Genomic DNA, 27489 nt, shown 5'->3' with positions numbered 1-27489 from the left:
AGCTCTGCATTGTCACTACCAGTTGTACTTGCATTTGCGAGTACATCCACCTCAAGATCACAAACACTCTGTTGATCTGAGGACAGCTGGGTGATTTCTTCTTCATTTCTTTCCTCCATATCTGGTCTTTGCTGGAGGACATCAACATCTGAAGTAGAAATCTGTTCTTGGTCAAATTCTGGAGCTTCAACATCCGGAGATATTCTAGATTTCTCTTCCTCGGACATAGTAAACCCCTCAGATTTACTATCCTCAAATTTCTTTGGTGTTGCAAAAGAGGTGTCCTCTGACACAGATTCAGGAACCGTTGTTTCCATAGAGTCACTAGGGTGCTGTAGATTAGGTACATCATGATCATCTTGTTTAGCATCCAAAAATGTAGAGCTGTGTGCACTCTGATCTGTCTCTAAAGAAAATGTGCCCTTCAGATTTGTTTTTTGTGGTTCTGCTAATTTATTCATTGTTTCAGTGAGTTCTGAAAGGTTTTGAACCTCACATTCAAGTTCATCTGCAGATTTCCGCGTAGCTTTGATATTTTCATCTACATAATCATTGTCATAATTTCCATATGAACTTGCAGTGTCAGGCACAGCTGTCTTTTCTAGTATTGCACGCAATTTCAGGAGCTCAACTTGTGATTCATTGTATAGTTTGTGGTAGTAGTCCTTTTGTTCCCTTTCTCTAGATACCTCTGTATCAAGATCAGAAACTCTCTGGTAAAGGGAAAATACCGTGCTTATTTCAGCTTGTGGTCGCCACAAACTTTGAGATTCTTTGCTTTGTTCTGTATCTTGTGTTCCTGTCAGAGGGTCACCACCCAAAGTGAATATCTGTTCTTGATCACATTCAGGAGCTGTGATGTCCAAAGATGTGCTAGAGTTCTGAAAATTAGGATCCAAGCTTACATAATGTGTGCCTCTAGGCTCCTCAGTCATAGCAGCAGAGGTCTCCAGTTGTGCAGGTTGTAGAGCATGAGTTTCCACTGTATCACTAGAATCCTGTAAAGTAGGCACATACGGATCATCAATTTCGGTGTCTAAAAATGTGTAAGATGTGTACTCTTCGGGCTCAACGTCGGAAGAAATTGTTTCATTTGAAATTGCTTCTTTGGGCTCTTCTACAATCATGCAAGTATCAGCTGCTTTTGTCATCTCTTCAGATTTCAAAAGGAAGTTGTCCCGCATTGCACGCAACTCCAACAGTTCAGGATGTTCTTCATCATATAGTTTTTTGTAATAGTCCTTTTCATCCTTTTCCTTAAGTAATTCCTCCTCAAGATCGTCATTTCTTTGTTTAATGGAATGCAACTCAGTTACTTCTGCTTCTAATGTAGACACATCCTGGTTCTCATGCTCAGCATCCAATGCTGTCGAGATCTGCACATTTTGGTCCGTCTCTGAAGGAAATTTGCCCATCTGATTTTCTAATTTCTTAAGCATTTCAGAGAGTTCTGAAACTTTTTTAACCTCACATTCAAGTTCACCTGCAAATTTTCGCGCAGCTTGGATATTTTTATTTTCATAATCATTGCCATCACCTTCAGATGAACTTGAAGTATCAGGTACAACTGTCTCGTGTGTAGATTCCTGACTATTGTTCTCTAGTATTGCACGCAATTTCAGGAGCTCAGCACGCAATTCACTCGATAGATTGCTGTAGTAGTACTTTTGGTCCTTTTCTTCAGATAACTCTGACTCAAGAGCGGAAACTCTCTGATGAAGGGAAAATACCTTGTTTGTTTCTGCTTCTAGTTGATGCAAAATTTGAGATTCTTTGCTTCGTTCTGTATCTTGTGTTCCTTTCAGAGGGCCACCACCCAAAGTGGATATCTGTTCTTGATCACATTCAGGAGATGTGATGTGCAAAGATGTGCCGGAGTGCTGACAATTAGTATCCATGCTTATGTAATGTGTGAATCTAGAGCCCTCAGTTGTAGCAGCAGAGGTCTCTATTTGTGCAGGTTGTGGAGCATGAATTTCCAGTATAACATTAGAATCCTGTAAAGTAGGCACAACCAGCTCCTTGTTGTCAGGATCTACAAACATGTAAGATGTGTTCTCTTTGTGCTCAGCCTTGGAAGAAATTGTTTCATTTGAAAATCTTTCTTTGGACTCTTCTACATTCATGCATGTATTGGCTGTTTTTGCCATCTCTTCAGATTTCAAAAGGAAGTTGTCCTGCATTGCACGCAACTCAAACAGCTCAGGTTGTGCTTCATTGTATAATTTTTTGTAATAGTCCTTTTCATCCTTTTCCTTAAGCAATTCCTCCTCAAGATCATCATTTCTTTGTTGAAGGGAATGTAGATGAGTTATTTCTGCTTTTGTTACACACACATAATGGTGATCAGGCACAATAAAGTCCTCAGGGTTGGTATCCTCAAGTTCTTTCTGTTGTACAAAAGTGGTGTCCTCTGACACGGATTCAGGAACCATTTCCATGGTGTCACTAGGGTGCTGTAGGTTAGACAAATCAAGATTAGCATCCAAAACTGTAGAGCTGTGCACACTCTGATCAGACTCTAAAGGAAATGTGTCCATATTTGTTTCATTTGGTTTTGTTAATTTCTTAATGTTTTCAGTACAATCAGATTTCCATGCAGGTTTGACATTTTTATCTACATAATTATTGCCATAACTTCCAGATGAACATGCAGTGTCAGAAACAGCTGTCCTGCCTTCATATTTGTGATTCATTTTATCTAGTGCTGTGTTCATTTTCAGGAGCTCAGCTTCCAACTCATTGTATAGTTTGTTGTAATGATTTCTTTGGTCCTTTTCTTTAGATAACTGTACCTCAAGATCACAAATTCTCTGTTGAAGAAGAACTAACTTGGTTATCAGTTCTTGATCACTTTCAGGAGCTATCTCCAGTTGTGCAGGTTGTGGAGCATCGAATATGTCTCTAAGGTCAGTCTGTAAAGAACTGACCTTGATGCTAAAAACTTTTTTTGGCTCTGGAAAGTTCTTTAATTTGTCAACTAACTGTTTGATTATTTGAACTTGAAAGTCAAGTTTAGCTACAGATTCCCACATACCTTTTATGCTATCATTTGCGTTTTCATCATCATTATTTCTAGATGAAATTGACCTTTCAGGTACTGCTAACTTGTCTATATAGTGCAAATTGCATTTATCTACTTCTACATGCAACTGAAAGACCACAGCTTGTGATTCATTGTAGAGTTTTTTGTAAAAGTCCTTCTCCACCCTTTCATTTGATAACTCTGCCTCAAGATGATAAACTTTCTGTTTCTCCGAAAGTGGTTTGATAAGAACTTCATCTGGAACCCACAGCATTTCAGATCCCTGGCTTCGTTGAGTATAATGCTTTTGCTTGGCAAGTTCAACTTCCAAAGCAGAAATCTGTTCTGGCTCACTTTCTGTAGTGTCAGAGACTTCATATTCTTCCTCCCAAATCATATAGAGCCTGCGCTTGTCATAGTCAGTCTCTTCAGAAAATCTGTCTTTTGGGTCTACTAAGTTATAAAGTTTCTCTTCAGGTTTATGTACAAATTTGATGTTTTCATCTACCTTTTCAAAGCTGTCTTCAGATGAACTTGAACTTTCAGGCATGTTTTCTTCAAATTTCTGACCGACATTCTCCTGTACTGCAAAGATCATGTCTTCTGCTGAATCTGAAACAATTCTTCTGAAAGAGACATTAAGGTCCTGTTCCTCAGAGTCGTCATATTGGTTATCTTCAGAATCCAGAAATTTGTGATTCCTCTGTTCACATTGTTCAAGCTCAGCAGAAAGTGTTCCTTTTGCAAGTTTTTTATTTGCCATTGCTGAATATTGTGACTGGTCGATGTTCTGTCTAGATGCTTCCAGTTGATTCAGAAGCTCATCCAAAGCTGAACTTAATCTGTCAATATAGCTACATAAATATTGGTTGGCACTGCAAGATGGACTTATGCCTTCAAACTCGAGCATCTTGTTTTCAAGTTTTATCTTTAAGTCTTGCCACATCGAATGCACTCTCAAGAGTTCAGCATGGAACTGAAGGAATTGGTTTATGTAATGCTCCTTTTCTGACTTCACTTTAAATATCTCTTTCTGCAGATTAAGGCAAGATAAACTCACATTTTCAAACTCAGTTACGTTTTTTTCAAAACAGATATTGAATTTCTCCAACTTTGAAAACATCTTATAAAGCTCAGCTTGTGATTTAATGTATTGCCTTTTGTAATAATCCTTTTTGGCTGTTTCTTTTACTAACCCCGACCTGTGATCACAATGTCTTTCCAACAGGAGAAATCCCTGATTACTTTCTTCTTCTTCTTCTGGTACAACAAATCTTAGTGAGTCCAAGGTTTGCTCTCTGTTGTGTTTTTGCTCCAAAGATATTCTCTGCCTAAGCTCAAAGTCTGGTTCTTCTCTCACAGAAAAAAAATTCTCCACAGATTCAGTATCCACAACTCTATAGTTTGTGTCCTTGCTTGTTTGAGCCTTTCCAGCATAGATCTCCTTTTGCTTAGACCCTGAAGAATTGATTTCAAAAGAGACAGAAGGTGTCTGTACTTTGGGCACATAATGATCTTCAGATTCACCCTCTGACAACATGTAATGCCAGCATTCATTTTGCTCAAGCTCACCAGAAAAAACATCTCTTGGAAACAGATGAGTTTGCTGATTTTCTTGTTGTTGCAAAAACTCCGCTTGAACATGAAGTTCATCCAAAACCAAAGATAGAACGTTAATCTCTCTCTTTAAACCAAGGTTGTCGTCATTATCCGAGGTACTGTCAACTGCAAGGTAACCTATATTTTCCTGAAGTTCCTTCCTTAAATTTTTCCACAATGAATACACTTTCAACAACCAAGCCTGGGATTGAAAGTATAGATTTTTCCAATGTTCCTTTGCCAAAGTCTCTCTAAACAATTCTGTCTGAAGACTGCTAGAATTGATACTTGTGAGTAGATTTTGAAATTCTAAAGAGCTTTCTTTAAGGTTGGTACTGCTGTTATAATTTGAGTTCACCTTCGAAAGTTCAACCTGTGTTTGAAGGTATTGGTTTCTGTAATGGTCAGTTTGGGCTTTTCCCTTCAAAGACTCTTCCTCGTGATCACAAGATCTCTGTTCCAAGGAGCATGAAGCAATGGAGCCATGCTCCGACACGCACGGTCTGCGTGATTCTTCCTCTTCCCCTGCATCCCACATATACGCGTTAAAATTTCTTGACATTAGAATGTCTGAGTAAATCCTGGCAGAGAAGAAAAGTTGTTCAATAAGTGAATGACTCTTTATCTATTAATGAAGAATCATTCATCAATAGTAAAACGTTCTAGTTTTACTTTGCAAAATAAATTGCTGCTAAAAAAGTTCTGATGGCTCTCCAAAATCCGGAAAACTGGACTGGGTCTTACCAGGGGTAGAATACAAGTAAAAATAGACATCAGTGTTCAGAGTTGAACCTGTATTACGTCATAAAAGAAAATATTTGCATATCCTAGCAACATGATGACGCAGTCAGTTCTCTACCCGCCCACATCGTTTGCGTCACGCCATCGAATTGTCAAAGACATCTGCAATAGATAGATAGATAGATAGATAGATAGATAGATAGATAGATAGATAGATAGATAGATAGATAGGCACTTTATTTTTTCAACTACAAAGCAGCTTCATGTCATTTTGCTGCAGGATTTACTGGTGCACTTGAGGAAAGAATACTATCAAATATTGAAGCAACAAGACAGTAACCTGTAGCTACAGCTGAATAAATGCCTTGTGGTTTTACTGCAATTGGGTATGGAAGCAAATTATTGGTTGGCCCCAAACATGTATGTACTATATATGATGAAATTTTTTTGTCTAAATATGTTTTGTCTTTTTGTTTTTGCAACATTCTAGCGTTTTTAATAAACGTACGCCATAACTATCAACATTAACATAATAAGCAAAAGCTGCAAGCTTTACATAGTATATTTATTTATTTCAATGATATTCAAATTGGAATGTTATTCCAACTTACAGAGACATACTAGCATAACTAATTAATTAATTAACGTGCTGTTATCAAAGTCCGGAAGGGGTAGCTCTCGACTGTCACGAAGAGAACGGGATCAGCAGCTGTGAACGGGTAGGCGGAGACAGTCCTCTTGCTTCCGCGTTTCCCCCTCACTTCTCTCAATGCACAGCACACCGGTAATTTTGGTCACGTTTCCAACCCCCTCGTCCTTATTTATTCCCTTTTTAGTTCTACCTGTTGCGAGCTTATTAAAACGGCTTTACAACATTTAGCGGAACCCACACAACCCTGTCCCACATAATCAGGGGTTGTCGACTGGCTCATCCATGTATTGGAGTCCTGGGCCCCAGCGCACCGGCTCCTGCTTCAGCCATGTCGGCGCAGAACGCAGCGGCTGGCGGCGGTGACAGAGCGGGAAGCGAACCGGCAGGTAAATGAAACGCAACACTACTGCTGTCACCGTCGGTAATGCTTGCATATGCTGGCAGTAGGGGGGTGCCTTGTATCGAGGTTTAGGCTGACAAGGTGAGGTCCAGGGGTGTTTATTGTCAGTTTGTTGCTCCGCTCAACTGAGGAGTTTGCGCTATTCCGAAACTAGGTCAGTAGATCAGTAGAGCAAGCTCGCCCTCTAACGCTACGCCATTTATGTAACAGCCGTACAACCTTGTTCATCACACCACCACCGTTTCGCAACCTAAACAGGTCAAATATTAAAAACCTATTGTCTGTTAAATATAATTATTCGTTCCAATTAATGATAACCCGTACATGTAAATCACAACGAAAGCTAGCTTAGCAGCAGCAGCGGGGCCTGTGTTTATCGTTCTCTATCGAAGGATGCGTTTATTTAAGGTGGTATTCTTGAGAACACCGTGTTACATTACGTTACAGTAGATTTATTTAGCACTTCGTTTGCAAATATAATCAGTTTTAATTAATGCACAATGTAGTTACGCGTTTTATACGTACAAAAGAGGAGCCCAATCAGTTATTTGTTTTAAGCTTTAAGGTTGCCACAGTGAGCCTCCCTGCCTGTAGAAGCCAGTCCTCCTTTAGTGTCACATAAATCAGTTCTGGTTTCAGGACTAGATGTACTGGACTGTTGGAACCAGCTTTAGGGTCAGTTCAGGCTGAGTAAGAAAAAATACAAACACACATGACTGAAAATAAATGAACACCTTTTTTGATTATGCTTAAAAATATATATAAAAGTAACATGTTCATTTTAGGCAATATATGTGTATATTACCTAAAATGTATGTGACCGTCCAGACAAACCGTTGCAAGTCAGTTTCAAATTTAAGGTTTTAAATTTCCTTTTTATTTATTACTGTGTAACAGGCTTGGGCTGGTTATTGATATCAAGGTGTGCCGCAGTTTTAAGAAGTTGTGGTTTTAAAACTGCTACAATTTCTACCCACATAATTTCTATAAGATAAAGTTCTTTTAAGTAGACGCTGGAGAATGAGATGGATGGCTCCCTGCTGGTGCTGCACACTGCCGATCAACTGGCTGAATAGAACCCTAATATACAAGGCAATGACGTGCGGTGAGGTTCATAGCTAGTGAGGCACTGACTTAATCAAAACCAGATTTACAAATATAGACCCCATGCATGTTATTGTTTACATAAGGAAATTTCGCGCATGCGGACAACGCTGCAGAGCAAAAAGACTATTCTTCTACATACATAGCCGCGCTGCCACGGTAGAATAATTCCGTTAACTCAATCAAACTTGGACATGTAGATATTATTAATGTCGTGCTGTGCTCCACAGCAAATGGAAAAACCATTAAAGTACAACTCAAAACCACGTCTTTCTCGCTCTCTGTATCAGCTACGCGCTGACTCGTCTCCATAGCAACTGACAACAACGCCACAACAAAAAACGCTCAAATATTTCCCACACAAAGAGCAGAGCATTCAGTCTGATGCAGTAGTATGGTTTTAAGCTTAATGTTTATTTTGCGATTGTTAATAAGTGATTGTTGTGGTAAGAGGAGAAAACTATAAATATATCGCTGCACTTGACTTTACTGTATGGCTAGCTCGCTGTTACTGTCTCTTATTCTGCAGTTGTGGAGTCACAATGTCTGGGATCATGAGCGCCCCCTGTCATGAGGCAAGAGAACTGCCTGCCTCACCTTGAATCTGTTCTCTGCCATTTCTGATCGCTTCTCCGCACACGAAACACGTTACACACACAGTTGGTGGCAAAAACCACTGTACATTATATACATAAGCTAAATTATGGAAAATCAGTTCATACATTAAATGTTTTTTAGTCATTTTATTGGCGGCGTACAGAAAGGAGGAGCATGCTCTCATAGAATGGCAGCCAGTGCAGTTAGAGGTTGCGCAATCCCATGTGAGGCTCAGCTTCCTGCTGCCTTACCAGCTTCGCTTCCAAGCATTTGAATTGGAAAATGCAAAAAATAAACGATTTTGGAAAAAATAAAATCTGAATTGGTTAAGCTAAATGAGAAATAAGTACTTTATAGTACAAACCACAGGGTGAAAATAGGAAGATTAATTATTTTTCCATGATACAGGTGAGGCTCTGCCTCACTTACCTCCCCTTACCACACAATACATAGCCTAATATAATATAGTGTCATTTTCCAATGCTTACAAGAGATAAATTTTGCTATGTAAAATGTTTCACATGACACAGTGATGCTCTTACAGCTAAATTACCTGCTAACTGTAGTTGGAAAGCTACAGCTAGCAGGGCCACTTTCCCAGTTAGACTAATTACCAGCTTATATCAGCTATGCACAAGTTACTAGATGAAGAGAAGAATAGCAAAATTGTATAATTTCCTTGCAATAAGCACTTAGGATGAAGCCTTTGTAACTGTAGTGACTAGTAAGTTGTGTAATGTTAGCAAGTGTAGTGCTTTTAATTTAGTCAAAGTTCTGTAACACAGAGAGCTTTACAGAAATTAAAAATGCATAAAAAAACCAATGGAGACATTTACCTAAAGTGATCAAACTAAGTAAACGAATGAAAGAAAGAAAATGAAGACAAGATGGATACATCAGTCAGTTGTGTTGCTCTGTGCTTAAATGCCACTAAGATTATAGAAAGCTTTACAACCTTAAAATTCAAAGGTCAATCTATTTGTGATACAGTCTAAGCAAGCAATATTTACATCAAAGTGATAATGTAGTACTTGCCAAAACAATTAGTTAGAAATATCAAACCATAAACAGATGATGTATGATGGTAAAGTTGTTACTAATTAAAACTGAAATTCAACAAACACAAACAGTACATTATTATAAACCTCAAATAAAATTTTGAACAAATTGTTGCATGTTTAGTTTGCAATAACTATTATTATCCATCTATTATATGCACCTGCTTGTCTTTGCAGGACCGCAAGGGGCACACATACACATGCTTGGGGGCAATTTAGATGGAGCAGTTAACCTAACAGTCATGTTTTTGGACTGTTGGAGGGAAGCTGGAGTACCCAGAGAGAACCCATGGTTACACAGAGAGAACATGCAAAGTCCACGCAATTAGACCCCAGGCCGGGATTTGAACCCAGAACCTTCTTGCTGCAAGGCAAGAGTGCTACCAACTTTGGATAGTCTTTATGTGGAAGAGGCTCACATTAACACAGATCCAATAATGCTAAAAGTTACAGATATTGTTGAAAGCAAGCATGAGAGAAAGACAGGAGTAAACAAAATGTTGGTTTGCTTTGCACATCCATCCATCCATCCATCCATCCATCTTCTTCCGCTTATCCGAGGTCGGGTCGCGGGGGTAGCAGCTTCAGAAGGGAGGCCCAGACTTCCCTCTCCCCGGCTACTTCTTCTAGCTCTTCCGGGGGAATCCCGAGGCGTTCCCAGGCCAGCCGAGAGACATAGTCTCTCCAGCGTGTCCTGGGTCTTCCCCGGGGCCTCCTCCCGGTGGGACGTGCCCGGAACACCTCACCAGTGAGGCGTCCAGGAGGCATCCTGACCAGATGCCCAAGCCACCTCAACTGGCTCCTCTCGATGTGAAGGAGCAGCGGCTCTACTCTGAGTCCCTCCCAGATGACTGAGCTTCTCACCCTATCTCTAAGGGAGAGCCCAGCCACCCTACGGAGAAAACCCATTTCAGCCGCTTGTATCCGCGATCTCGTTCTTTCGGTCATGACCCAAAGCTCATGACCATAGATGAGGGTGGGAACGTAGATCGACCGGTAAATCGAGAGCTTCGCTTTTTGGCTCAGCTCTCTCTTCACCACGACGGACCGGTACAGCGCCCGCTTGACAGCAGACGCTGCGCCAATCCGCCTGTCGATCTCCCGCTCCCTTCTTCCCCCATTCGTGAACAAGATCCCGAGATACTTAAACTCCTCCACTTGGGGCAGGACACCCCCCCTGACCCGGAGAAGGCACTCTACCCTTTTCCGGCTCAAGACCATGGCCTCGGATTTGGAGGCACTGATCCCCATCCCGGCCGCTTCACACTCGGCTGCGAACCGCTCCAGCGAGAGCTGCAGATCACGATCTGATGAAGCCAAAACGACCACATCGTCTGCGAAAAGCAGAGATGAGATCCTAAGGCCACCAAATCGGATCCCCTCAACACCTTGGCTGCGCCTAGAAATTCTGTCCATGAAAGTGATGAACAGAATCGGTGACAAAGGGCAGCCCTGGCGGAGTCCAACTCTCACCGGAAACGAGCCCGACTTACTGCCGGCAATGCGGACCAGACTCTGACACCGGTCATACAGGGACCTGACAGCCCGTATCAAAGGGCCCGGTACCCCATACTCCCGGAGAACCCCCCACAGGGCTCCCCGAGGGACACGGTCGAACGCCTTCTCCAAGTCCACAAAACACATGTAGACTGGTTGGGCGAACTCCCATGCACCCTCCAGGACCCTGCCGAGGGTGTAGAGCTGGTCCAGTGTTCCACGACCAGGACGAAAACCACACTGCTCTTCCTGAATCCGGGGTTCGACTATCCGACGGACCCTCCTCTCCAGGACCCCTGAATAGACCTTGCCAGGGAGGCTTAAGAGTGTGACCCCTCTATAATTGGAGCACACCCTCCGGTCCCCCTTTTTGAACAGGGGGACCACCACCCCAGTCTGCCAATCCAGGGGAACTGCCCCCGATGTCCATGCGATATTGCAGAGTCGCGTCAACCAACACAACCCTACAACATCCAGAGCCTTAAGGAACTCCGGGCGGATCTCATCCACCCCTGGGGCCCTGCCACCGAGGAGCTTTTTAACCACCTCGGCGACCTCGTCCCCAGAGATTGGAGAGCCCAACCCAGAGTCCCCAGGCTCCGCTTCCTCAGTGGAAGGCATGTTGGTGGGATTGAGGAGGTCTTCGAAGTACTCTGCCCACCGGCCCACAACGTCTCGAGTAGAGGTCAGCAGCACACCATCCCCACTATAAACAGTGTTGGTGCTGCACCGCTTCCCCCCCCTGAGACGCCGGACGGTGGACCAGAATCGCCTCGAAGCCGTACGGAAGTCTTTCTCCATGGCCTCTCCAAACTCCTCCCACGCCCGAGTTTTTGCCTCAGCAACCGCCCGAGCCGCATGCCGCTTCGCCCGCCGGTACCCATGAGCTGCTTCCGGAGTCCCACAGGCCAAAAAGGCCCGATAGGACTCCTTCTTCAGCCTGACGGCATCCCTCACCGAAGGTGTCCACCAGCGGGTTCGAGGGTTGCCGCCGCGACAGGCACCGACAACCTTGCGGCCACAGCTCCGATCGGCCGCCTCGACAATGGAGGCACGGAACATGGTCCACTCAGACTCCATGTCCCCCACCTCCCCCGGGACGTGTTCGAAGTTTTGCCGGAGATGGGAGTTAAAGCTCCGTCTCACAGGGGATTCCGCCAGACGTTCCCAGCAGACCCTCACAACACGTTTGGGCCTGCCAGGTCTGACCGGCTTTCGCCCCCACCACCGGAGCCAACTCACCACCAGGTAGTGGTCAGTGGACAGCTCCGCACCTCTTTTCACCCGAGTGTCCAAGACATACGGCCGCAGATCCGATGAAACGACGACAAAGTCGATCATCGAACTGCGGCCTAGGGTGTCCTGGTGCCAAGTGCACATATGGACACCCTTAAGCTTGAACATGGTGTTCGTTATGGACAATCCATGGCGAGCACAGAAGTCCAGCAACAGAACACCGCTCGAGTTCAGATCGGGCGGGCCGTTCCTCCCAACCACGCCCCTCCAGGTCTCACTGTCGTTGCCCACGTGAGCGTTGAAGTCCCCCAGCAGAACAAGGGAGTCCCCAGGAGGAGCACTCTCCAGTACCCCCTCTAAGGACTCCAAAAAGGGTGGGTAATCTGAACTGCCGTTCGGCCCGTAAGCACAAACGACAGTCAGAACCCGTCCCCCCACCCGTAGGCGGAGGGATGCTACCCTCTCGTTCACCGGGGTAAACCCCAACGTACAGGCGCCGAGATGGGGAGCAACAAGTATGCCCACTCCTGCCCTACGCCTCTCACCCTGGGCAACTCCAGAGTGGAAGTATGTCCAGCCCCTCTCAAGGAGACTGGTTCCAGAACCAGAGCCGTGCGTCGAGGTGAGACCGACTATTTCTAGCCGGAACCTCTCGACCCCACGCACTAGCTCCGGCTCCTTCCCCACCAGAGAGGTGACATTCCACGTCCCAAGAGCCAGTTTCTGCAACCGAGGATCGGACCGCCAGGGTCCCCTCCCTCTGCTGCCACCCATCCCACACTGCACCCGACCCCTTTGGCCCCTCCCACGGATGGTGGGCCCATGGGACGGGGGGCCCATGTTTCCTCTTCGGGCTGAGCCCGGCCGGGCTCCATGGGTAAAAGCCCGGCCACCAGACGCTCGCCATCGTGCCCCCCCTCCAGGCCTGGCTCCAGAGTGGGGCCCCGGTGACCCGCGTCCGGGCGAGGGAACACCAAGTCCAAGGTTTTCCTTCATCATTGGGGTCTTCGGGCTGCTCTTTGTCTGGTGCCTCACCTAGGACCTGTCTGCCTTGGGTGACCCTACCAGGGGCATGAAGCCCCAGACAGCATAGTTCCTAGGATCATTGGGACACTCAAACCCCTCCACCACGATAAGGTGGCAGCCCATGGAGGAGCTTTGCACAGATGAATAAAATCACAGAGTGACACAAACATATTAGTGTTAACTTAAACCAAGAAAGCTCACTGAGGAGCTGTCATGCATTCACATGTCCTGGTATGTGAAATGATGAGAATGAAAAGGGTTGAGCTGGCAGTTAGAGGTTTGGCCATGTCTGTGTGCTCAAAATGAATAAAAGGGTGTGTCCACACTGAATAGGGTACTTTGCATTTGTTTCATGGAGCCTTTCGAACCTTGGGATCGTCCTTCAGGCACGCCACCTTTGGCACAATCAGTCTATTTGAGGCAATCAAAATAAAATATTTCAGAGTTTTGGGGCTTTAAGCTGTTTAATAGATGCTTAGAAGACTGATGGATAAAACTCCAGTTCTATGACGAGAAAAGACTACAGAATGCCATTTTAGTTCTGCATTCAAGGAGTTCTTTTCTCCAGTTATTTAAATTCAGTTAAGATCTTTGAGTCATAATAATTTGCAATCTCCATTTTTTTCATTTATTTGCATTCTTGTTTTTGAAATATTGATGTATGGGTATCTTAACACTTTGAAGATTTAAATGTAGGGTCTGCTGCTTTAAATTAGATAATGAAATTAGACTTTCATCAAGCAGCAGATCGTCATGCTATGGGTCGCATAGGTGCAGCCAAAACTCAAGTCAGAAATTTGTTGAATGAGCTTATAAGTAAACAGTTGAGCCGGAGAGAAAGGTTGGAAGATTTATTGGAAGAATGTGTGTACAGTCTGATCTTCATTTAGCTTCTTTGCAAACTTGTAATCTGGCAGAACTTGGCAGAGTGAGGCGGATTAGAAGTCGGGTCACTGCTGATCTGTTAAAGGCTATTTGGGTCACAGGGTTTGTGGCTCGTGGTTAAAAATAGATGAAATCAATAAAAAACAGTCTGTTTCCAGTCATTCTCTTGAGTTTTTCTCCCACATATTTTTTCAGAAGCCTTACAGCTCATGGCACACCAGACCAGATGTGGAAATATGAAGACTTGAGCTCATTTTTGAGAGCCACTGTCAGCAGTTTGGGATTTAAATGCTTCATTACACATGGTCGCTTTTGAACAACCCATACCGCACCATTCCTGGGCTTCTCTCAGCTGCAGGCCTTTGGATAATAGTACGGTACAATTGCGATGCAGCTACTGGCCTCATACAACACAGTCCATTGATTGGGGACAAAAAAATATCACTTTTTGCGACAAACCTGAGACCTAGTGCATCATGTTTGTTGCTGCATTTGTATGAACGCCACATCCTGAACACACCAGACCTTAAAATAGCGTACCAAACCACACTGACACGTCTCAGATCATGGAATCAAGGAATAAAAACTTTCCAATGTCCCTGAGCTAAAACAATTCTGCAAAGAAAATTAGGCCAAAATTCCTCTGCAGCAATGTAAAAGATAAATGTTTTGCTATTGCAATCATTTGATGGCAGTTGTTACTGCCAAGGTTGGCACAAGTTGTTGGGTTTATGGAAAAGGGCCAGATTAGTTTGGAAAGCTAATTGTTCTACAAATTTTAATCACTGTTTTAAAACAGCTCATTGTAATTAGTCTGGTTATATTTGTCTGAAATAACTTTTTTTTAATCCAAAATGTTCAATTATAATGAAAATAGACATTTTTTTACAGCAATGTAGATTTAGGAAAACTTTTCCTGGTGTAAAACTCCATGAAATGCTAATATCAGTGATGGTTCATCAGCCTGATTTTGTAATTTTCTGTTTTGATAATAAAAACTGAAGTCACCACCTAGATTTGCTTGAAGAAATTTGTTAAAGTTGACAAATAGAAATTTTGGCAGTAATGTTTGAGCATTTACATCACTGAATTTGAAGCTTCTGGAGTTCCTGAAGGACAGTGCAGTAGCTGTCTGGCAGCAGTTGGAACATATTTTGACCAGGGTGTGAGGAGCTGGCCGGCAGTGCGCAGCGACTATTATTTATGATCCTCAAAGCCTGAGAAAACTCAGCTGCGTTCTTTGCTATTTGAATAAAAGGAACATGAACTGTTGGGGGAATTTTATCAAACTTTACTGTACCTCAATAACCATAAACTGCCCATTTCTTGCTGCAGATAAATTATGATCTTAGCATTTAGGATTTGTTTCAGAGCATTTGATGTCTGTGTTCCAGATGATGTGCTGGTTGAGGAAGAACAGAGCAATTCTCTGCCCAGCTTGATGACCCCATCCATAACATCTGGTATGTCCTCGAGTATGGACATGCCAAGGAAGCGCAAGGGAAGCACAGACAACCAGTTAGTATTCCTCATACACTTGATCTCATTAAAATACACAGAAAAAAACCCCTGCTAAATTATGTGTTTATTCTCCTCTCAGGGATTCAAAATTGGCTATGATTAGCGATGCAGATATGGAAGATGACCAAAACAGGTGCTTTGCTTATTTTTAAAGGGAAACATATTTTGTGCAAATTTTTCCAGAATAAATTTAATCTATCCATGTGAATTTGGTGATTTTTCTCTCCACAGGTCAGACGGAGAGGACCAACATGTCAAAATTAAATGCTTCAGGTAGAAAAACCTTATAATAAACCTCAGATTAAACAAATGTCTGTTATAGTTCAATAATCCAGAGTGTGCTGCTTTTCAGAGGTCAGTGACATATTTATTTAAATGTCTTTGCAGGGAACCACACAGCCAAATCGAGAAGAGGAGACGAGACAAAATGAACAATCTTATTGACAAACTTTCAGCCATGATCCCCACATGTAACCCCATGTCCCGTAAACTGGACAAACTCACGGTGCTCAGAATGGCAGTGCAGCACCTCAAATCCCTCAAAGGTACAAATTACATCCATAACCTGTAGTAAACAAAGATGGTAAGCCCTATTTTTCTCAGTTCAAAATATTTCGAACTTAGACTTAACTGACAGAGACAATGTATGTCTTGTTAGCTTCTTTAAGCCTTTTACATTGTGAAACTGTCTGTAATTTCAGGTTCAGCGAGCTCCTTTTCTGAAGCGAGCTCCAAACCATCATTTCTTCCCGAGGAAGAGCTTAAACATCTTGTCCTCAAGGTAAACATGAGATAGTAAAACATGTTTGCATGTGTTATTTTATGATCAAAATTTTAAGGATATTAGAATTTTCCATCAATTACAAAGCAATAAAGTAGACTAGATTAGTTTTTCTATATTTTTGAACTACATTAGTTACATTTACAATGTACAGCATTTTACAAAAGCCTGATGGCTTTGTGCTTTTGTCTTGAGCAGATCCTGACTGTCGCTCTTTCCTTGTCTCTGTTGTGCAGGCTGCAGATGGGTTCCTGTTTGTAGTGGGCTGTGATCGCGGGAAAATAGTTTTTGTCTCAGAGTCCGTCACAAAGATATTAAATTATAGTCGGGTAACACTTTTACATTTGTCGCATAATCTGCTGTTTTTGTGGCTTTATGTAAAAACACCAGACACACTAGATGGGTTTTTGTTATGATGTTTGCATAGTGGATAGATGGGAATCTATGAAGTGCTGGTGACTTTAAAAGAGAGCATGCTCCCTGCTGTAGAACTGCTAGTTAAAACTAAAACATTCATTCACTATATATGTGCTTGATAGTTATGTTTGTACTGCTATTATAAATGGACATTTATGTTTGGAGTTTGGCCATATTAAGATCTTAATCTGTCATACTTCTGCTAACTTGCTGTATCTTGTGTTTTCATACTCACTGAACTTTTTCCTATTTTATCCTGTTACAACCACAAACGTGAATGGGTTTTATGTGGTCGACCAACACAAAGTGGTACATAATTATGAAGAGGAAAATAAAAATCAGGTAACAGGTAAATGCAACACCCTGGTATGTAGTTACAGCAACAAGTCCAAACGCCACAGCCTCTGTTACACTTTCAAATGTGTGACATGTTTGCTCCATATTTCAGGTATTTAACTCCGACTAGCCTCTCATTCCCTGCAGAAGAAGGCAACCCTAATATTTATGCTGCCTCTTCCATGTTACACTGTTTATATTTCAGGATTTTCTATGTTGGTTTTCTACCACATGTAGTATTTTGCATTGAGATTGTAAAGTTTAATTTTGGTTCTTCCACATGTTCAGAGAGTTTCTGTGTCCCTTGGTCTTTGTGGTTGTGTATTTTGATTCCTTCACTGATCAGTCTAAATTTGACTGAATTTAAATTGCACATTAAATTGTCTATTTTCATTGGTTTTAAAATTTATCTAAATAAAGATGCCAGTCTCAATTTTCAAACTTGTATGACCTTCCTTATACTCCCTTAACGATTATGCTCTACTTTTGTGTTGCCATAAAATCCCATTAAAAAAATATTAGACTTTGTGATTGTAATGTGACAAAATGGTAAAAGTTCTAGAATTATGACTACTTTAACATTAATAGTGTGTCTTTAAAATCTGAATCTGACTTATTTCCATCTTTACACCCTGTCTGGTGTGCTAATGGGACAGAAGTCCTCAGTAAAAATACCCTTTGAAACTAGTTGTTAGATCTGTTTAAATTAGGTATTTTTGTTGGTTGTTTCATCCACATGGAAGCCTTGTCTAAGTATGCGGTGTCCTGTGTTTTTTACTTTAGGCGGAGCTGATTGGACAGAGCCTGTTTGACTATATACACCCCAAGGACATGGGAAAAGTGAAGGAGCAACTGTCTGCTTCTGAATTGCACCCTCGTGAGCGGCTAATAGATGCTAAAAGTAAAGCGTTTTATTTTTGTCTGTGTGTGTGTGAGGTCAAAAGATTTAATTTACTGCAGTGCGTTTAACACTCTGGGTATCTGCAGCTGGTCTGCAGGTTCAGGCTGACCTTCCCATCGGTGCGTCACGGTTGTGCTCAGGCGCCCGGCGCTCCTTCTTTTGTCGCATGAAGTACAACAAGATACCTGTGAAAATTGAAGAAAAGGAAACCCAGGCAAACACCTCTAAAAAGAAAGGTGATCACAAATTGCTTGGCAGTTTCCACAAATGACTCCCAGCGGTGGATTTTATTTTGTGCATATTGTTTATGATATTTAATGCATATTTTTATTTTTTTTAAGAGTCACAGAAATACTGCACAGTGCACTGCACCGGCTATATGCGCAGTTGGCCAACCAGTCAGATGGGAGCAGAGGGGGAAGGAGAGGGAGACAAGCAGGACAGCTCCTACTTTAGCTGCCTGGTGGCGGTGGGACGCGTCCATTCACACTCAGCTCCGCAAGTTAACGGAGAAGTCCGAGTTAAACCCACCGAGTTTGTTACACGCTACGCCATGGATGGAAAATTCACCTTTGTTGATCAAAGGTAAATTTAATTTCCTGTGACAGGAGGGTAAGAAGGCCTAGGATGATGTAGCTTGTCTGTAGACGGACCATAGCTCGCTACATTTTGAAAATCATTCCAGATATTTTAACCATTCTATAAACTCTATAGAATGGTTAAAAGCATCTCATTCTATAAATGAGATGCTTTATACAGTTAATTAGGTATAATTAAACAAGTACATTTTATTACTTAATTTTCATATATAAAAGAAATGGACCTGCGCTGTTTAACGTTATGGTGTTTATAAAATGGTTGAAAAACGTGTCACTTGAAACATGAGTGGAGGAGGATGGGGATTTATGTCTTAACACATTATAAATTCCACCTTTAAAGCTTTGGGCAAAAAAGAAACAGAAAAGTTGTGTATTTGTTTTTATTTCTATGAACACACCCTCCCTCTGCAGCTTTTCAATGTCTGAACTTTTTTTCCTCCAACAGAGCAACAACCATTCTGGGTTATCTTCCCCAAGAATTGCTGGGAACATCGTGCTACGAGTACTTCCATCAAGATGACTTACTACATTTAGCCGATCGACATCGAAAAGGTAACCTACATGTCTTGGTTAGTTTTCTTCTTTAAGCCTTTTTAAAGTCTCTGCTGCATAAAATGCACCAGCTTCAACATTGCTGCGATGCGAGCTGCAAATTTCTTGTTGTTCCATCTGTTAATTTTGCACACAGTATGCTTTGTCTAATATGTTGTTTAATTTGCATTTTTTCCTTCTTGTCACCGCTTTACAGTCTTGCGAAGTCGGGAGAAAATAGAGACAAACTGCTATAAATTCAAAACAAAATACGGCTCTTTTGTCACTCTGCAAAGTCAGTGGTTTAGTTTTGTCAATCCTTGGAACAAAGAAGTCGAATACATAGTGTCAACCAACACAGTAATATCGTAAGTATATGCCTGCAGCATTTTTTGCTTTATCTGACCATATCTGCACAAGGCTGCTCAGAAAACCATCTGCTTCCTGTTCTCTCCTCCTCTGATAAGGTATGACAACAGTCGAACAGCGCGGTCTGGACACAAGTCTGAACAGTCGGGCAATTCCAAGGCTTCAGAAGGTCAGAGCATAACAATCACTGATTTACATCTGTGTGCAGCTTTCATGCTTGCATGCAGCATCTTCTATGATTTTCCTTGCAGCTGTGCATGTCGGTGTTTTGTGTCTATGACGTGTGTTTTTCCATTGAAGTCAGTAAACTAAGTCTGACCTAGAAACGTTTGTAGGTCACTTTGAGCATGTTGTTTAAGAAACTGGTGCACACTGAAAGATGGGCTCAATTAGTTTGTTTTTGAGTGGAAATCTAAACAATGTTGTTAATTAATTAATTAACGGTTCAGCTACATTATGTGTTGCGCCTGAGAGTTTCGTCATAACACTCGAGTTAACTTCTAGAAAAAGGCTCCTACGGAACAAAGTCTTGCAAGGAGTGTGGCTGCAACTGGATGTGCTGAAAACCACACATATTTTTCTACTTAGTGCAGTTATTGTGACTCCTGTGAGTCCTGAAAAGTATGGATTTGGCTTTTGTGATAACTAAAAGCCAAAAGGAAAAAAGCTAATTGAAAATTTAAAAAAAGAGATTGTTTTAGACTTTGTTTCTTCTTACATTTAAATTGACACTTAAGTTTCCACATGACGTGTTGATTTTACCCTTCACCTTTTAGTATTTTGGGGTTTTTTTCTCCAACATGACTGGAGACACACATTGAAAATTTAACAAAAGGGCCATTTACTAACTGTTTGGTCTGTACACAACATTAAATTCAAGTTGAGCAGACCCCTTGATTCTTAAAAACAAAGCAATAAAGCCACAATTTTTGTGAGATGTAGAGAAAAAAATAAATCTGCCTCAAACAATTTTCATGTAGCCTTGGATAATTTATCCTTTATTTGACAAACCCAAGTGTTACAGCATTTGAAGTAAAGCTGTTGACTGATGGCCCTATTCCTCATTATTTATGGCACTGGATAATTTATCCTTTATTTGACAAACCCAAGTGTTACAGCATTTGAAGTAAAGCTGTTGACTGATGGCCCTATTCCTCATTATTTATGGCACCGATAGAAAATAAACTCCATTACTATTCAAGCAAGCTCATAATTTATACTTTGTAATTTATTTCTATCTTCTTTTAATAGTTGCAAAATTACTAATTAATGAAGTGAATGACGCGTTCTACATGATTTTTAAGAACCTTGCATAATATGTGGTGCCAACTTCTAAAGCAGCAGAAACCACCTCAAGACTCTTGAAAAGACCTTTGAAAAGCATTTATTCGGTGTGACTCTGGACTAAAAGACTTTTCGCCGGTATGTTTTAATAATGTTAGAAACATTTGTTTGTCTGATTAATTAAATTTTGTTGCTTTAAACAGAATTATAAAAATAAGCCTGCCCTGAAAAGGTCTTCGCATATGAAAATACGCATTTTTGAATCCTAATCTTACTTATATTCTTACAGACTGCAAGAAGTCCCTTCCAGTTATACCAGGCATCTCCTCTACATCTGGAACTATGATATACGCTGGAAGTATTGGGACACAGATTGCCAATGAGCTGCTGGATTTCAACAAGTACGGCATCACAAGTATTTAATTTTTAGGGTCATGAGAAAAAATGTGACACTTTATGCTATAAAACATGTTCAGACATATGGATATCTTATGTTAATTTTCAAATCGGGTAGATAAATAATAACTGAATATTTTTAAATATTTTCTTTAATATGAGCCAGATATTTCCACTGTTTTAGAAAAAATCCAATCAAATATGTAAAATATTCCGTATTTCTGATCTGAGGCCTCTGGAAAAGTGGTCTCAAAAATTCTTTGGATTTTATGGAAACTAACCTGCCAATGGACAACTTTAGAAACCGCTGCAAACATGCTCAGCTTTGGCCATGCAAATGACTGTAACCTGAAAGCAGGCCACAGGATGCCACAAAAAGGCTCCAAAAATCCTTAAATGTCCTCTTGGCGCCTGCAGCGGGCTCTTACTGCAGTGGGAGTGAAAGTGCCTCTCCACAATCAGGAAGAAACTCAAAAAATTTTACTTTTGTGCTCGGTGTTCAAGCAGGAAACATTTGCTCTGTCAGATAAACATCAGACTTAAAGTGAGGGAATTTTTAAAAATGACTAGAAATCTGTTATGTAAAACTTTTTCTTATAAAAGAACTGAATATTTAATGGGATATTCTAATTTTCTCTCATGGCTTGATTATAACCTAAATATTCCAAAAAATTTTTCTTTTCATCCATCTCCTTAAGCAGCTGTGTTTTTCCTGCTATGCTGTTTGATACATTATTGATTAGGTCTGTGTTGATCTGTTCAGGCTGAATTCATCACCTTCTAGTGGGAACGTCAGTCCATTCAGTCTGGCACAGGAGAAATCTCCCCAAACACTCAATCAGATCACCAACAGTGTAAGTGTCTGTTAAATAAATCCTGTCCAGAAAACAAATTTTGAATTGTTTCATATGTAGAGATGAGCTTTATAAATGTTTCTATGAACCGTTTACATAACCAAGATGTTTCTCAATACAGGAGGAAAAAAATGACTTCCGTGTTGGTGTTTTAAGTGCAATCTGAGTTTCTTACAACTCTTTTTGTTTTAAAACATTAGAATGGTGTCTATTACTGCTTAGAATATTCATCTCAAATTGTTTGGAGTTTTAAAATCACCTCAAAAGAATTGACCTTTGTTACTGCTTCTTCTGCGTCTTTTTAAACATACTGCATACTGCCTCTAATCTGCTTCTCTTTTTCCTCTCCAGGTGCCAAACGGAGAAACTTCTGACATGGAGATCCCAGGAAAGTCGAGCTCAGACGGTGAACCTCAAGGGGCTTCATTCCCAGGCGGAGACTCGCTGATGGGTACTCTATCCAAACCTCTTAATAAGCCTAAAACCTATTTACTTCTCCTTCATTACAGTATAAGGCTGAATCACATACTTCCAGCACTCCTCCCTCCCACTGTTGCTTTGCCTTAATTCACGAGGTGGTGAAAATACTCCACTGTGAAATGGGATTCTCTTCCAATAAATAGCATCAGTTCAAAGTCGTTTTTAACATGTTAATAGATGACATAATGTACTGTAAGCAATTATCAATCCCGCATTATATATTTTTATACTTGTTAGGAAAATGTCCCTTGGTAACAAAATAAATTTTGACATAACAGCATTTTCAGTAACGGGTTGACAATGAACTAAAAAATAAATACTAATGTGCATACAGTTGCTCCAAAGCAGCAGACTTTCAGTCAATACAGCAATCTTTAAGGCAGCAAAAAGCATGTAATAAAACCATTGCTGAATATTGTAATATATTGATAATATTGATTTCAACATTTACCAAACTCTTGTCTGCCTTTTCCACTATCACAACAATCCCACTCTTCTCTGTGAGCTTAAGCATTTGCAGCTAGAAGCATACATAAAGTGGGAGCATAGATGGCAGTAGAAGTTTGTCTTTTGGCAGTTTTGTCTGCCAAAACTTCGTTGGCACATACAATGTGCTTTTTTGGTACTTGAAACATAATATCTTATGAAATATTGGACTTATTGTTCTGTTCCTGTCCCTTTGTTTCCTAGTGAGCCTCTGAAAAGTTTCTCTTTCTAAGATTTATAACCTCTTAGTTAGCCAAGTACTTCTCAGAAACAATTGGGACCCGCTACACCTTAAAAACTTAGGGTTAAGGGCAGGAAGAGGTGAGGAGTGCAAGGTGATTCAGCCTAAATGTGTGTTAATAGTTTTTCCCTTTGCTTCAGGGGAGAATTCCCAGCTGGATTTGGACAGTGTTGTTGGACCCAGCCTGAACAGTTTCAGCACCGACGAAGCGGCCATGGCAGTGATCATGAGCCTGCTGGAGACCGACACAAACTTGGGAGAAGCCGTAGACTTTGAAGAGATGCACTGGTCTTTATAAAACCCGTATAACAGCTGCTGTGGGGAAACATTTGAATGATCAGTTTCTTTGTGACAGGAATGCTAACTCCAAAAAGCAGCAGTTATGATTTTTTTTATGTAGAAACTTTAAATTATTAGTTAACCCCTTTCATCAGAAGCTTTATAGTTTTTTGGCGACTGCTCTCCCAAGATCAGGAGTGGTGACTATCTGGGACACTTTCCCTCCTCAGATGGAGGATGTTCCTCTTGAGCCTTGCTGCAGTTCCTCACTAGATAAAAGTTTTAACAAGTTGAGACAAAAAGTTGAATTCCCAGCTTTTTATTTCTCCATCACAGTTTGAAAAAGATTTAGGTATGAAAATGCAAAAAAAAAAAAAAAAACACACTGAACTGACTGGTTGCTACTGTTTGAATACTAAAAAAGGACATGAGGAAGACAGCCTGGTCCCTCTCTGTAAAGCCTCAGGATCTAAAGCATTGGAGCGCACCATGGCAGGCCAACCTCTGTAACATCTACCTTTTGAGAGTCAATTCTTATGTGGATGCTTGGAGGGTTTCTCTTGTCAGTATCAGAACATATTTCAAAAAAGCAGCCCTGTAAAGCTCTTCTCTTCTACACTGACCTATATATGCTGTATTTTGTGGGGTTAATGAGGGCAAACACCACATTTTCAGACCACATGTGTCTTAAAGGGACAGTTTGCAAAGAAGGCCCCAGTTTAATAACTTCATCATCAGACATGGAGCAGGTAGGGATATGACATTTGTCCTTATACATTTAGAACAATAGTAGAGTAGGTCAACTTCATGCTAAGCAAAAACAAAACAAACAAAAAAACATTTCAAAAGTGGTGACTATGAGGTTTAAATTTGGTCAGTCTGGGTTAAAGTTGAATCTGAGGGATGATAGAGGAGATAATTCAGGGAGTTATCCAGTTGAAGGACTTCCAGACTCCCCTGCTTTCTCTGACTGTACCAGTTCACCTGTGTGTTCTTATGCCACATCAGCTTCATAGTTTTGCAGGTAAACTCTAGCTTTAGGCGTGTTTCTTAATTTTTTTTTTTTTTTTTTTTAAATGTACATTTATGCACTGACCTATTTCCGAAGATGTGTTAATGTTTGTCGTGCTTACTGGATGCACACTGGGTTGTCTCATAAAGCTCCGGTCAGTAGTTTACATACATTCTTTATCTGCATGAATGTTGTATTATTTGAAGTTTCAAAGCTTCATTTAAACCTTTCTTTTTTTCTCTCTCCAGGGTTGAATAATTAAACAATATACAATTTCAGTGATTTTTGAAACCTGGGTTCACAAGTTATACATTTATTGCGACGACTGAATTCCCACCCTGACCTCGACTCTTAAAATTTTTCTAATATTTCTAGTCTGTTTTTTAAAAGCCAGATTTGTATTGGGAAACCAGTGGCAATTACTGAACCCTACCAATTTTGCCAAGGAGAGTGCAAGATATTAGACCAGAATCGTTTTGCTAGCTAGCAATACTTTGTGGTTCAGGTGCAACTTGTGAAGCAACGCTATGCCAAATAACAGTGAGGGTGTTTGTGTAAATTTGAGCCTGTATGAATTAAAAAGAACTTTATCTTTAAAACTAATTGAAGTAGTGTCTCCCAACATCTTTTCACCCTGCTTAAAGAAGGGTTCAAATGTATCATCAACGACCTGCAGACTTTTTTTTTTACCTTAATGCTATGATGTGTGTATGTAAACTTTTGACCAGAACAGTGCTTTCTTTAAGGGATTGTGCTATGCAGAACTATCATTCCTCACGTTTCTACATTTAAATTTGTCCTTTGTCGTTTTCTCTCTACATAGTGGTTTGTGCATGCAACTTTTGAGTCCCAGAACTTTTCTCAATCCTGTTGCCATTTACCTCATGTAGAGTTTTGACTTTCTGTTGCTTAGAATTGCACATTTTATCTCTTAGGGAGAAAAGTGATAGCCATTATTATGATAATCTGTTTTGTTGGTGATACACTGTATTGTCCCATTGGGTTTGAGTTTTATTATGTAATCACCAAAATTCCCTCAAAATTAACCAAATTTATGCTAATAACAGCTATAGTTGAATTTATGTACCTATATGTAAACTCATTGAAAGAAAGCTAATTTATTGGTTGTTTTATTGTATAAAAACATGTTCTTAAAATATTAAATGCCAAACTATAGATGAATTTAAGATGCTGTCAAGTATCATTAGCCATTAACACTTCCATTTTACAAGTTATAGCTACAGATATGACATTTTCTATTCTAAGTGTTGAACACAGAGTGTTATAAGAAGAACATTTGAAAGAGAATTGTACAATTTTTCAATATTTTTGTCAGAAATTTGTGTATGTCTATTTTACCCTATATAAATATTATCTAATATACTGGCACCTAAGCATTAGATGGAATAGTTTGTCTTGTTTGGTATCTCGGGCCACGATTTAATGAGTTCTTGAGGACTGTTAAGTTTTTATCCCCAATAAGCAGTCTTGTTTCATGGATGGAAAAGGTTGTAAATTATGAAGAATACTGTCTTGTCTTATTAAGCTTGAATTATGAGGAGCCAGTCGATGGAGCAGCTGAATTCACAGGGACCCCCCTGCCTGTGTCCGAAGTGCCTTTGGACATTTCTGCTCGGACACATAATGAAACCTGTGGTGTTGTTGTTTTTTCTGTTTTACTTGGAGGCGCCTCTGTGGACTGAACGGAGGGCTAATCTGCATATCTTTGGATTAACTTGAAGCTCCATCCATGGCATGCTGTGCCCATCAATGGATGATGTGGAAACCTGTGCAAAGATGGAACCAGCAGCTGCACATGTTGGCTTCAGAACTCACTACCTAAGCAAACACACAGCGCTAAGGAGTCATGCCATGGATGCAGGTCCTTTTTTCTTTTTCTAAGGCTGTTTGGTATTGTTACTGTGCAGCTTCCTCCGTTGTTCCACTGTTGTGGTTGTCGTTTCCTCAGAAAGATAATATATTGCTCTCATGTCAGCCTGTTTTGCTGTGACAGAGTGATTGACCTTTTCACAGAGTTTTGCTTCGACTCCATTTGAAATAAAATGTAGTTTTTGTAAGCAAATGAACTGTCTTTTTGTGTGTCCAGATATTGGTTTTTAAAGCCAGTCAGTGCCAGAGATAGTTTATTTTAATCTGGGATATACAGTATGTCTCACTGCATGAAAAGTTGCAAGGTTGTATCTTTCCAGGACCAAGTTGTAGACCTTTGATGTAGAAAACAAAATATGTTCTGTGATGGCTTCAAAGTGCATGAAAACAAGAATACCATAAAAACACCACACAAGCAAAAAACCTGCAAAAACGAAATTGTGCATAATTTTCAATAATAAAGCAAAATAAATGCACAATAAGAGGTTAAAATAGTTCTGAAGTAGTAAGGCTCACATCGCCGCCTGAACGGCTTCAGTTCACCTCAGTTTGTTTTTCGCTCTTTTCTTTCTTCATTCAGTGAGACAGCCATACTCAGAAACATCTTGTTCATGTGTTTTTGGTGGATGGAGCCAAAAATAAACTTTTTTTTAAAAAAGGGACAAAAAGAGCCATTTGCTGCACTTTACAGCAGAACCAGATTATTGTCCCAGTTGGATCTCTGAATATAATGTTACATGTTTACATTTCTGTATTTTTGTTGATCTCAGTATGTGTGTAATCGTTTTTTCTATGTATTTTATCTTGCTGAATTTATTTTTGAGTAAAGACTACATATGTTTAAGTCTTCAATAATGGCTAGTTTTTAACCATTTTTTCTGTATTTGTTTTTCAGTTCCATAAAAGACTAGGCTAATAAGCCCTTGACTAGAGTACTTATGGATAACGCTTGCTTTGCAAAAAAAAAATTAAAAAATCTAAATAAATAAACTCTAATAGGAAAACTAAAGTGAAATATTGTAGCAAATGTTGCCTAGAATGTTGTGAAATTAAATTAGTCTTCTATTACTCATTTTACTTGCATATTCAGTTAAATTGTGGCCAAAATGAAAGCACTGCTAGAAAATATGACAATGACTTATGGCACTGACGTTGATTGTAAAACTTTGCAGTAACCCATAATCTCCAGTAGAGAGCGCTGGTGGCACAATGTGCAGAGTCAAAACCATTGAAAGGCTTTAAGAATTTCAACTGTACAGCTGTTTTCAGTATAATCGTATATTAATGCAATG

At 40.6% G+C, this 27489-nt stretch overlaps 1 protein-coding gene across 2 annotated transcripts; it reads left to right on the top strand.

Annotated features, from left to right (window-relative positions):
* Positions 1–6049: 6049 nt before the first annotated feature.
* On the top strand, positions 6050–26390 carry bmal2 (basic helix-loop-helix ARNT like 2). Of its 2 annotated transcripts, XM_028038406.1 has the most exons (17): positions 6050–6403; positions 15215–15338; positions 15421–15474; positions 15573–15614; positions 15729–15886; positions 16043–16122; positions 16359–16451; positions 17659–17776; positions 17863–18012; positions 18118–18361; positions 18821–18927; positions 19124–19274; positions 19374–19444; positions 20849–20960; positions 21719–21809; positions 22161–22260; positions 23157–26390. In XM_028038406.1, the coding sequence occupies exons 1-17, from the start codon at positions 6346–6348 to the stop codon at positions 23312–23314; spliced, it is 1911 nt and encodes a 636-aa protein (XP_027894207.1). In that variant the 5' UTR covers positions 6050–6345; the 3' UTR covers positions 23315–26390. The 2 variants fall into 2 exon arrangements, with proteins under 2 accessions (XP_027894207.1, XP_027894214.1); XM_028038413.1 differs by lacking the exon at positions 16359–16451 and having other exon boundaries at positions 6051–6403.
* The last annotated feature ends 1099 nt before the right edge of the window (positions 26391–27489 follow it).

This window comes from Xiphophorus couchianus, chromosome 2, assembly GCF_001444195.1.
Source record: "Xiphophorus couchianus chromosome 2, X_couchianus-1.0, whole genome shotgun sequence".
NCBI classification, from domain to species: domain Eukaryota; kingdom Metazoa; phylum Chordata; class Actinopteri; order Cyprinodontiformes; family Poeciliidae; genus Xiphophorus; species Xiphophorus couchianus.
This window is presented reverse-complemented; position numbering and strand designations above follow the sequence as displayed.

Coding starts and splice junctions, on each gene's coding strand:
- bmal2 (XM_028038406.1), top strand. CDS start 6,346: ATGTCGGCGCAGAACGCAGCGGCTGGCGGCGGTGACAGAGCGGGAAGC. Junction 15,615..15,728: donor GTCAAAATTAAATGCTTCAG/GTAGAAAAACCT, acceptor ATGTCTTTGCAG/GGAACCACACAGCCAAATCG. Junction 22,261..23,156: donor AGGCGGAGACTCGCTGATGG/GTACTCTATCCA, acceptor CCTTTGCTTCAG/GGGAGAATTCCCAGCTGGAT.